The sequence below is a fragment of the Penaeus japonicus genome, unplaced genomic scaffold (assembly GCF_977035675.1).
Source record: "Penaeus japonicus unplaced genomic scaffold, GWHDUDI00000001_assembly GWHDUDI00000032, whole genome shotgun sequence".
In the NCBI taxonomy this organism is placed as follows: Eukaryota; Metazoa; Arthropoda; class Malacostraca; order Decapoda; family Penaeidae; genus Penaeus; species Penaeus japonicus.
In genome coordinates this window covers 20,993,992-21,006,491 of record NW_028234434.1, presented here as the reverse complement: position 1 = coordinate 21,006,491, position 12,500 = coordinate 20,993,992, and the positions used below count along the sequence as shown (strand labels likewise).

The window sequence follows — 12,500 nt, the reverse complement described above, 5'->3', positions numbered from 1 at the left end:
GAGAGAGAGAGAGAGAGAGAGATTAACAAATTAAGTCATTAAGTATCATTAGACAAAGGGATAATTGTGTATTTACACATTCATTATCGATACTTGTTAACCTCGCCCTTGATTCTTCGTTAATCCTATATAAAGAACGTGCTAATGCTCTTAAGGAGTTTCTTTATCGGAGAGGGATTCTGGTGAACGTGTTCTCCCGCCAGCACGCCGGAGACACTCGCCAACCGGGACCGCTGTCAAGTGGGGCAGATCTCTCTCTACGACGGTCCGCTTGGCCAGTTCGGGGAGAGCGGGATATACGGAGACCTCTTCTGTGCGGCACTGAGGAACTATGGCATGCTATGTATTGGTCTCTACAGGTGAGTAGGGCAGCACCTGCACCTCCGTCTGCACCTCACAGACTTTGTGTCCACAGATCCTCGTGTATGTCTGAGGCTCCAAGCCGTCAAGTGATTGCCACTCTTTCCTCAAGTGTGACGAGTAATGGAGCCAAAGCCTGAGCCTCTGTACCAAAATCCTGTGCGGGACTTGCACCCCCTGTGCCGCCCTTGGCCCGGGGGATGTAGAGCCTGTAGACGATGGTACACAGCCCACGTGATCCATGGCTACACTACTACAGCCCTTTGACACAAAGTACCTTCCCACCCCCCCTCTCCCCTCCCCCTCTTGTATTATGATCAGCTTTGATGCACTTGTTCACCCTTCTATTGTATTTCATAAATATAAGAGCGGACCTCTTAAGTAAAAAAAAGAGCGCCTTCTGCATCACCAGTACCTGGTTTGTTAAAGTAAGCAATTGTAATGTATCTCAAAAGAGTGTGTATGCACCTGGCTTGTTAAATACCTATCATAATTTATTCAAAACTACGTAAGTAGGCTTTGTAAAGTATGTAAACCTGCTTTAAATCACGGCTTATGGATCATTTCTGCACTTCTTGTACAGTAGCATGGCCGTTGGGCAAGCTTGTAAATTATTTTACGAGGATCGGGAGAAACTCTTGTCTTTTTTGAAATATTATTTTCGTTATGCTCGTGAGATATGAAATTGATTTACAGAACACTCCGTATGAGTCCTCAATCTGGCGTTGGTTTGGACTGCAGATTCCGCGACACTTCAAGCTCGTGTGACGCATCGTCCAAGCGGTATGTGATAACCAACCCACCTGATGACTTCAAGTTGCTGCCCACCGACCAGGTCTTCGTTCTGATGCAGTTCGACCCAGGCCTGGAGTACAAGCCTAACCGGGGAGACATGGCCAAGGATGACAACTCCTGACTCCTCCTCTGTAGCGCCCTCACTGACGGACCCTACTCCTACATCTGAAAGAGTCCAGCGCTGCACCCACACCACACCAACACCACCACACACCACCCGCTCATCACACGCTGCCACCCACCGCCCGCCACCTGTGCCCGCCCGTGAGTGCAGCAGCGAATGGTAGCGGCCACGTGCTGTGCCTCAGCCGTCCTCCCCAGTACAGTATTTCCCTCCCCAGATCTCCTGCTCTTCCTCTCTTTACCTTCCTTGTCACATCCTCTGCTTCCTTCACCTCACTTCCTCCCCTCAGTACTATCCAAGCCCCATTGTAGCCCCCCCACATCCTCCCCGTATATCATCTAGTGGGTTTTTGGTCTGTTGTGTTCCGTAAGGTCCCAGCACAAGAAGAGGTGCCAGACAGACACCTCACATCATGAGCAGGTGGCCCCATGTGTGCTTTGTCACCCTAAGTTCATATATGTTCGAGCTGTTCTGTGTATACTTCTTTTGGTTGCAGGAATGAACTAACAAAAACACCTCATTTTATCTTCAGTCTTTGGCATCTTTGAATTATATGTATATTGATGTCCTGAATGAGTATTTTTTGTGTATTATTCTCGACTTTTGTGTGGGATCGCGGACTTTTGAGATAGGGAAAAATTCACAGTTGAAATAGAATGTTCCAGCTATGCAAGTTGCTACCTTGACTCACTCGCTAGTGCCCCAGGTGGTAGGGCGTAGCTCCATTGTCAGACCCGAGTTTAGTGTTCCATTGTCAGCCTGCACATGCCCGGCTCACAGACACACCGGCTTCTTACAGCCGATCCTGTCAAGTCTCACCTGCAGCAAGTGCTCATGTATTCAGGGTCCTTCAGACTTTCCTGGACGCCTGCCACACGCCTCGTAACTCTAGGATCTCAACGAGTGTGGGTATCGCCTGAGAAACGAGCTGAGTGGCAGGGACGTGTAGGTTAGTCTGAGAGTGAGGATGCTACAATAGAATGCTAATTTTTTTTAGCAGATCTTGTTGATGATGTATTATCTTTCTGTACTCTGTGCAAAACTTTTTAGATAGCAAAAGTGGTGTTACTTCTGTCACCTTTTCTCTTGCTGTCTTATGCTCTCTATTGTGTTTTCATAATGTAAAATTTTGTTTTTAAGTATTACGGAATAAGAAGTTATAGATGATAATTTCCTCTTCTAAGCACTCATAATTTCATGTATAACCAGAGTATCAAAAACTTCTGGCACAGAGGACAACCACGTTTTCACAAGCACCGTCTAGCCAGGGATAGTTGTTCAGCAAGACTTAGGTCCAGACATGTGTTTACATGCGACTTGTTTAGAGAAGAGTTTGAATAAAATATTGAGTGTTATAGTTTTTTACTTAGTTATGTAAAGTTGATAAAAGTTTTCTGACTGATGCATCATTGTGAACAAAGTTCTCGTCTAGCAAGTTGAAAAAAAAAGCTGTCAAAATGTTGTAAAGAAAAAAAAAATGCATTTTGCAAATCAAAATTGTTGGCGCTATGTCCGTGAAGCGCCGTGTTGCTCGGCCCTCTTAGGTCCAGGGCCTAGCGTGGTCACGTGACTCTATGATGTCACGTGTGGCCGGCACCACCACCACCTTAGTAGCGGGGTTGCAGCATTAGCACAGCTAGAGAGGACACTGTAGGCTTCTAGCTTGTTGCACTCAAGCTACACCTCCGATGGAGAGTTCTCACGTGAGCGAGGTCATCCCAACATCAAAGTTTACTGAAATCTTGTGGTGGCCACGTCTTTTGGTGGAACGCAGGTCCACTTCTTGCTCTTCATTATTCATGTTATCAGCACATGTTAATTCACAATCTCGCTGTGACCATGTCCATTGGAAATCCGGGAATACATTTATACATGTGCACCCACGGCCAGGTCCACTGTGGCCCACCAGAATGTGGCCACCCAGGATGTGTTGTGGTGTCCGTGTCCACTGGTGGCCCACCACAATCGGGGTTTGGAGGGTTTTCCCCCATTCTGCTGAGCCACGGCGACCCCTGTGATCATATCCTAGTTTGTATGGTATGCCATTCCACATTTTCTGATGTTTACATAATCCTGTTTTGATCCACAGTGTGCGAAGCTGTATAATCCTTGTTTATAAATATTCCTTGTTCCTACATATGGAAACCTTGAGAACTTATGGCCCATTGTGGCTCTTATTATAACCAGTGGGAGTTCACTGGTCAATGCTTGAGTGTTAATATTCACCAGAGTGTCGTTCATGTCTACTCATGCATATTCTCTCGAGTCCTCATCATAAGAAAGGTGTGCTGCACTTAAGTATCTCTACATAAACGTTGACAGTTGCGCAGCCGTGGTGGGTCTGGCCTCGCCCTGGCCGCCACGGTGCTGCTGCTGCCGCTGCTAGACGTGATGCGCACGCGAGCCGGGGCCCCCTCCTCCAGGACTCTCCCAGCGCTGCCCTCTGGTAGCCCATGTGCTGTCATTGCCTTACAAATGCCAAGAGCTTAATAAGTTTTCATCTTCTCAATCATGGCTTTTTCTCTTTTTCGAAATGTACCACTGACCAGTGAAAGGGTGTTGGGGTATGTCAGCAGATGTCCACAAGTGTAGAATACAAGTGTGCTCTGAAAGGCCATTATAAATCTGTAATGAAGTGTTGGAAAAAAATATATTTAAAATTGCGTTTGTGAAATCATCTTAGAAAAGAGATATTAGTGTTCAGTTTAGTTTGTTGTGAATATGCTCACCAAAACGAGATAGAAAAAAAAATGGAAACAGAAAATGTAAACAGTGCAAGATGACCAACTAAGTTGCAAGTCGAACGAGAAGCCACCCAACAGCCCAAGCGTCTCCAGCAATACTGACTACAACAACAACAGCAACTACTACTACTACTACTACTACTAGTGGCAGCACACTGAGCCGACTGCCCCACTCCTGCCAGGCTCTGTGGAAGGTGGGGTCAGGGGGTGGGTTCCTTGTTGTCCCAGAACCCACTTTGCAACACTATTATCTGGAGTGCGAACACCTTATGTATTGATTATTCCCCTTCTCACCAGCTCTACCCTGACTCCGCCTCCCTGTGGAACTGCTGGTCATGCAGTATCATGGCATGATTGAACCATACTGGGAAATAAAGAAAAAAAAAAACATCCCCACTAGATACATAATGAAATGTGATATGTAATATAGACCAGGTGTCATCTACTGCATGATAATCGTGCTGCTTTCTGAAATGTTTATGAAATCACTGTATACTATTCATTCTTGTATTTCTTCCTATCATTATCAAATACTTTTTGTATATTTTGTGTCCACTTGTGTTTTCCCTGCCTTCTGCTCTGGCCGAATTGATAATGCATAACATTGGCGCTACAACCTCCTCTCAGCACTCGGTGCCTAGCGAGGCCTGCTGCCCCATCAAAACATGCAAGACTCAAGAGACACCTAGCTTGTCCGCTCACAGGGGAGGGTTTGACCGACCACAGGCGAGAGGGGGAAACGATTCCAAGCCACAGAGAGACACCCGGTGTCTGAGAGCAGGTCGTATGCGCCGTCCTGGGGTTTTCCTATCAGTAAAGGGGAAATATTTGGGGTTTATGCACCGTTGGATTTCCATATATCATGACTTAGACGAGGTTCGGTCCTTGCAAGTTTCTTCCACCCGCCTATCGCCTCCAGGTCTTTCTTCTTGTCACAAGAAGGGAATAAGTCCTGCTTGGAGCGGGCGGCAGGGACTTGCAGCCGCCACCCGCGTCTTCTTTCATACTTCTTTGTTCTGAATCAGAGAGGTAATCCACTGTTGACGTTTCTTATCTCTGATCTGTTACCAGTTAGGTCCTGTTCAATCTTTGTTGAGCCCCACAGTCAAACGGTGGCTCTGCTCTGCAAACACGCCTTACTAAGTCTTATTTTGTTGCAGAAGCAATAAGGCAAAAAACAGAAGTTAAAAAAAAAGGTTTTCAGGATTGCTTGTTATGCAAACTGGCTGTAGTGATTTATGCAGAGAATCTAAATGGAACGTGAATTTCAGATTTTTCTACGCTGCTGTACATGTACATGTGATAAATGTTATACATAGAGGAATTGTGCTGGAGATCCCGGTCGCGAAGTTGGTCTCTTTGTGTTAATATATTGATAGAATTTATATTGGCTTTGATCTGTATCTTTGTATTGTTGTTTTAAACGAATGAAACTAAACTGATGCGAAGTTAATACTTCTTGTGAATGTGGGATATTTCCTGAACTGTTGTAGAGGTGTTTTGTAGCAGGCTACTACTGTGAGAAGAAACTTTTTTTTAATAATGAGAGGTGACGATTTCATTAGTGCAGAAGAAAATAGATAGGTAGAATAATTCATAGCGACCTTCATGACCGGGACCCGATGCACTATTTCTTCTTCCTACAAGTTACCATCCAGTGGCAGAGACCGGAGGTGCAGACTTCCCGCTGATCCGACGTGACCCAAAGGATCTAGAGTCCTGCAGTTGACGAGTCGCCCTCCTTTTCGGGAAGGGCGGCAGATCAGACGAGGGGCTGTAGTTCATGTGTCATGCATGCGCGGCCTCAAGTCCTCCACAGCGCTGGCAAGAAGGGTCGCAAGTGCGCTGCATAAGAGATGCAACCAAGAGGAAACGAGGCAGTTCAGCCAGTCACAACGCCAGAAGATTTCGCGTTGTGACTCGGCTCCCCTGCCAAAACCTTTCGCCCATCGTCTCTGTGAGAGTAGGGGCTTTAAATGTCAGTTCTGTTTAGGATTTGCCTAAGACTACACAGTTCGCCCTTCTTATCAGCTGCTGTTGCTTGCCGATCTCTGGTTACCCCCACGAGAAGCCACGCCCACACCTCAGAACAAAGTAGCAGACACACCGACACACTCCACACACCACACAACACGAACCTCTACACCCAAACACATATCATGAGCCCTCCCGCTGTGTCAAAAGTATGAAGATGCAATACAACACTTTCATAGCCTATTCCCTGCTGACGTGCGACAAATAATCAAAATATTACATAGTGACGTACGTAACAGGCCTTCGACTTCCCATTTTTTTGTTCTTGTGATGAGCAGGAAAGTAGAATCCAAACCGCCATATTAAAAGTAGCTTAGAAGTAAAAATGTTCATGAAATCTTCAGGGTATTAAGTAACTCCATAAGACAGTAATTAGTAATTGGAGAATTTTGAGGAATTTCTTCATTAGTTGTTTTTAACGATAGATTTAAAATGGATGTGAAAATTAAGAGTTAATGACAAATTCCGTAGTTGAGCGATTTGGTGGATGGCAAAATGGCGGGAACTATACACTTGCTCTTAATCAGAACGGCTAAAATCCAAGCTAGACATGTTAACCTCTCTCGCTTATTGGCTTCTTTAAAGTAAAACCAAACAAAAAAAAATTACAAGTTTAACCTTTTGCCAGAAGGGAAGTCAAAGTCCCGTATGCACAAGCCCTGTACAAGAAACGTTGATATCATAATACAACAGTCAACTGTGGGTGTTTTCAGTGGCAAATAGCGGGAATATGAAGACGTGTTAATATTTGTTTAATGTAAGTATTACACTACTGGTTCAGAACTGTTTTTATTTGAATATTTGAACAGCAATAGAATAAATGCACCTCTGTTGTTCCAGAGTTTACTTAACCTTATTAATATGGTTCTCTGTAATATATTGATTGTTGATTAAAACACAAAAGAGTGTACAAAATCCTTTTTTATTCCCCATTCTTAGTCCTAGCGAGTAGGAAATAACAAAATAAATAAATGTGCAATATATGAAGGCGCATACTATTCTCTCTCTCTCTCTCTCACTCTCACTCTCACTCTCTCTCTCTCTCTCTCTCTCTCTCTCTCTCTCTCTCTCTCTCTCTCTCTCTCTCTCTCTCTCTCTCTCTCTCTCTCTCTCTCTCTCTCTCTCTCTCTCTCTCTCTCTCTCTCTCTCTCTCTTTCTCTCTCTTTTTCTTTCTTTCTTTCTTTCTTTCTTTCTTTCTTTCTTTCTTTCTTTCTTCCCCAATGTGTGTGTACGTATATGTATGTATATGTATATATATATATATATATATATATATTATATATATATATATATATATTATATATATATATATATGTATGTATATGTATATGTATATATATGTATGTATATATATATATTATATATTATATATATATATATATATATATATATATATATATATATATATGTATATATGTATGTATATATATTATATGTATGTATATATATATATGTATATATATATATATATATATATATATATATATATATATATATATATTTATATATGTGTGTGTGTGTGTGTGTGTGTATATATATATATATGTATATATATGTATATATATATGTGTGTGTATATATATGTATATATATATATATATATATATATATATGCATCGTCCATTCAAACATTATCATACTCCAAATGTTGATGCAATGAGATTCTCTGATGAAAAGACACGTAATTCATGCACGGGAACGATAATTAAACAAAGACGATATAAAACAAATGACAAGAAGAGGTATATCAGAAAAGAGTGATCCGAAGAAAAATTTCGACATCAAAATACCAATGACGACTGTCGGGTAACAAAGGGAAGAGCGAAATCACTTCCACATAAATGAAAAAAAAAAGAAAAAAATATATATTGCTATTGCAAAATATTAATTCAATAAGCCAAGAAAAAGCGTTGTAGAAAACAATAATGGTATATGAAATAGGAGAACGAAACACTGACAATAAATAGAGTAGCACATCCAAAACACGAAAATATAAATATGATAACAAGAACAAATAGAGAACAAGTGAATTACCACACAATACCACAGGAAGAACGGAAATACCAGCCGCAAATAGAATCTCTAAAGATGTCACTATTTACTCTTAGTAAACAGTTTTTTGTTTGTGTCAAATAATCTCTCAAAAGTGTTCATTCGTAAGATTTTTTCCCCGACTAACTGTCTAGATATGGACAAACTTTGAAGCATTTTATTAATTTATGGTCATGACATACCATTACATCTTAACGTCAGAAATTATCGATATAACAGTTATAATTTCTAATACATTGGATGAAATGAGTAATCACAGCTCTTTGATCTTCTACGATATGGTCGTCATGCTATAAGCTACAACTTTCGTGATCAATCGTCACAGAAGGTTTTGATAATGTGTGAGGTATTATTTTAAAGTCTATGCTTAGGGATTCCGATATGCGATAGTATCCACACAAGGGATAAAATCCAAGTTATTTTAGGTGATGTGCATTTGGGTTGCCATCGTTTACAGCATTTGTGGCACTTTTATCATAATCTCTGTCATTGAGAGTGTGGTGAGAATTCTGGGAAATACAGGAAATAATCTTCAACTTTCATGCAACAAGAAGAAATTCGGCCAGCCTATAGTTAGTCCACTTATGAACTCCTATTCGCATCATTACAGTGAGATGAATATCCTTTTTATCAACCGTTTATTAGTGTATACGTTTTATATATCATGTTTTAAGTATGCTTATTATTTTCTTCCTGTATATTTCAAGTGTTCAGTCTTTGCTTCTCTTCAAAAAATATTTTTTTATCATCTCAAACAACTGTACTAAACCAAAGTCAGTCAGCCAATCAAAAGACAGATAAATTACCCGACCATAGTCCACAACCAATAAGAATTTTCCTTTTTAACAAATGCTCAAAATGCCGCGTAGTAAGCTCAGATGGGTTAACTCGATGTGTGAGAGGTCAGAGAGCACCACAGGGAATCTAAACATCTCCCCATTGCCGCCAAATTAATGGAATTCGTCTACTTAACGGAAAACCAACGAAGCTTTGGGACGTAGGTAGTAAACAGTTACAATACGTTTCCGTGTCTGTGGTAATTTACGAAAATGGGTATTTTGGCAATTTTGGGAGGTTAAAATGATGATGGCAAGAGTGATTATAATGTTTAGGCACTTGACGTTAACTTCCTAATTTCTTACTTATACAAGATAACTTGAAATGGTACGTAAGTGAGAAATAGCCATTAGAATCTTGTGTAAATACGACACTTTGGATCTTCCCAACAAGGCAAGTTCGAATCCTTCGTGTCAGAAACAGAAACTACCTTTTTCTTTTTTGTAAACTTTAGTTCCTAGTTTCTTTAATACTTCAAGACACATAGAAATCTTATTTTTCCACTAAAAAAGGTTTACAAAGTATCCCATACGTATGCTAAGAAAATCGCGATAAATATGGCTGCAATAATCTGGCAGAGCTGCATCTCCCTCGTATTGTGGATCAGACAATTGGTATGCGCAGGCGGTGATCTTTATAAGCAAGAAATCCAACGACAGAAAACCTGACATATTGATAAGGGAGACATTTTTTTTACTATTATATACTGATGTGATTTTGTGCACTAACTTGTTCGGTGTGGAACGCTAATAGATTCGACAAGTGTTGAGGTGAGTGTTATGTTGCTCATCGGACTTATTTTCATATGGATGTGTTACTTGTATGTATATGTATATATATATATATATATATATATATATATATATATATATATATATACATACATATATATATATATGTATATATGTATGTATGTATGTATATTTATGTATATATATATATATATATATATACATATATATGTATATATATGTGTGTATGTATATATATATATATATATATATAGAGAGAGAGAGAGAGAGAGAGAGAGAGAGAGAGAGAGAGGTAAATAGTTAGATTAATATGTTTAGAAGTGTTGAGTAAATATTATATATATGTATATAGCTGTATAATATATTTGTATATATATACATATATATATATATATATATATATATATGTGTGTGTGTGTGTGTGTGTGTGTGTGTGTGTGTGTGTGTGTGTGTATTTTTAGTTATTTTGTATCATCTTTTTTTAATTTCCGCCGTATTACAAGTACACAGTTCATTTACAACAGAATCATAGAAAATATAAGATATATAAAGGGAACATGAAAGTCTACTATGACAATAGCAGAGTGATGAAATAAGCAATAGGAGGAAATAATCTAAATATATCCAATATCTAAAGGTCACTGTGGTTATTATTTCCAGTTAAATAAAACACTATAAAAACGATTCATCACTTTTATATAACTACCTCGTGAAAAGAAAAGCTTTAATTCATGAAAATACCAACTATACTTCATGAAAGTGACAATTCCTAAAAAGCCTATAACTCTTAATAAGTATAGGTGCAGGTGAAACGCAGCCAACAGGAGTATTAACTAATAAGAATGATTTTATCGATTCATTAGCTTATTTGTATTGTTCGATGTATTTTTCTCCTTTTGACGAACAAGGTCACGTATTTCCTCTGAGGATGATTAGCACACCAAGAAAGTGAAGGAGAATGAAGTGTAAGAGATGGGGAAAACGTAAGGGTAATTAATCATAGGGCGACGAAAAGTAATGTAAAGCTGTAGATCCTGTGTAAAATCGACCATGAAAAGGTGGAACGAGGGCACGAGCAGTCTTCGTCCTTCCTCATTCCCAAGTCCCTTTCAACAGGATCATTAAACAGTTCCCTCGCGTCGACTTCGACTTTTGGTTTTGTATATCAAGTAGATTTTTTTTTTTCGTTATGCAGGTTTGTGATTGTTCATCCATGATGCATGATTATTGCTGTATTTCGTTAATAGGTATATTTTGTATTACACTACTCGATAATTTTTATTTATCTTCAATTGATTATTGTGGGGTACTTTGCATGGCCATTCCATGGTAAGGTTTATGTAAGAGATTCGTTGAATGTTTTGGAAATTTTATTGGTATAAATAGACTCGATAAATAGAATCACATGTGTTCAGCAACCTACGTGCAGGTCCTTGAATATTAATCTATTTTGACTCAACTGCCACAAAGTGAAACTTTGAATAAACGATTGCATTACGAGCAACCCATGTGCCTCGACACGAAGTTTGCACAATTACCAGTAATTAGAGTTGTCATAGTTGAACTGTTGCAGAAGGATGGTATCAACATTGTTGTGGATCCAGTCTACGAAACCAGGCACGTTGGCATAGACGCCGGGAACTCCGTCCTCTCCGCAGCCGATGCCCCAGGCCACGATGCCTGCCTGGACGTAGCTGTTGCCCCTGCCGAGACACACGAGGGGAGAGCCTCCATCTCCTGTGCAGGTGTCAACGCCCGCGGTGCCGCCTGCGCACATGAAGGATGGGTGGAGTTTGAAAAGCTTACCGAGCCTGGTTGTGCGAAGGGATTCCTGGCAGAAGTAGGAATTAACGGCGGGAAGTTCAACCTCCTTGAGGACGTTCTGGAACACTCCTTCCTTCCCGAACCTATCTTTGCCCCAGCCAGTGGCCCAGCAGTAGGAGTCATCGAATGTCTGTCCTTGTTCAGGAAGGCAGATGGTGTCCACGTTGGGTGCGAGTTCCACGGGGGAGTCGAGGAAAAGGAGAGCGAAATCGTTGAAAAGGTTTGTCGGGTTAAATTCGCGGTGGGTGATGACGTAGCCGACGTTGCGATCCTGGTGCGGGTAGAGTTCATAAGCTTTCTGGGTGTCCCATTCTCCAACACGGACGTTGAGGATGGTTGGGTCGACGTTATAGACGCAGTGGGCGGCCGTGAGTACGACCTGAGGGTGGATGAGGGAACCGCCGCAAACGTAGTGCTTTTCCTCCACGTTGTCCGCCGAGTACTCAGTCTTTAGCACCGCCGTCATCCACGGGAATTCGCCGAACTGTGCCTGGTTGGCCTGGAAGGTCACCAAGGACATGTCGAGTTACGGAGGCAAATGGAGGTCATGTTGGTCTATATGTATAAGGGGTATTTGGACTCTCTTCTTTTTAACTTTGAGAAAAAAAAAATCATGGCTGATTCTCGTGTATAGAAGCTACGGAAAACTTTAAGCGGTTGACTCGATATTGATTCCCGATAAATTTAAAGAATTAAGGTTATTAGGCATACTCGCTCACTCACTCACATACTTAGAAGAATCACTGGGACATGATCAATAAAACATAAGACATAGATCCATAGAGAAAGACGCATGTACTCACAGGAAAATCAAGAATACGAGCGTTGACTCCCTCCTCGTTCCTCCTGCCGCACTGAGACACGTACTTCGGAGGGGGGGGAGGCTCGTAGGTGGGGTCGGTGCAGCACACCTCGAGGAAGCTCGGGCATTCGGATATCAACTCCGTGGCTGAAGACCTCGTGGATTCTGTGCTGTTG

The 12,500-nt window shown here is 41.1% G+C and overlaps 2 protein-coding genes across 51 annotated transcripts in view; one reads left to right on the top strand and one right to left on the bottom strand.

The window, feature by feature from the left end:
• Nucleotides 1-6,972, top strand: part of slo (calcium-activated potassium channel slo) — a 170,944-nt gene extending 163,972 nt beyond the window's left edge. For 41 of the 50 annotated variants that reach the window (XM_086556472.1, XM_086556467.1, XM_086556451.1 and 38 more), the window contains 2 exons: nucleotides 204-359; nucleotides 1,057-6,972. In XM_086556472.1, coding sequence (XP_086412598.1) covers nucleotides 204-359; nucleotides 1,057-1,276 — 376 coding nt within the window. In that variant the 3' untranslated portion in view covers nucleotides 1,277-6,972. The remainder of the gene's footprint in view (nucleotides 1-203; nucleotides 360-1,056) is intronic. The other 9 variants (XM_086556477.1, XM_086556476.1, XM_086556475.1 and 6 more) reach the window with 1 other exon arrangement.
• Nucleotides 6,973-11,050: 4,078 nt separating this feature from the next.
• Nucleotides 11,051-12,500, bottom strand: part of LOC147467967 (phenoloxidase-activating factor 2-like) — a 2,504-nt gene continuing 1,054 nt past the window's right edge. The window contains exons 3-4 of the mRNA XM_086556422.1: nucleotides 12,326-12,500; nucleotides 11,051-12,021 (exon numbers count right to left, since the gene is read on the bottom strand). The exon at nucleotides 12,326-12,500 is cut by the window's right edge and continues 21 nt beyond it. Of these exons, the coding sequence (XP_086412548.1) occupies nucleotides 11,233-12,021; nucleotides 12,326-12,500 (964 nt within the window). The 3' untranslated portion in view covers nucleotides 11,051-11,232. The remainder of the gene's footprint in view (nucleotides 12,022-12,325) is intronic.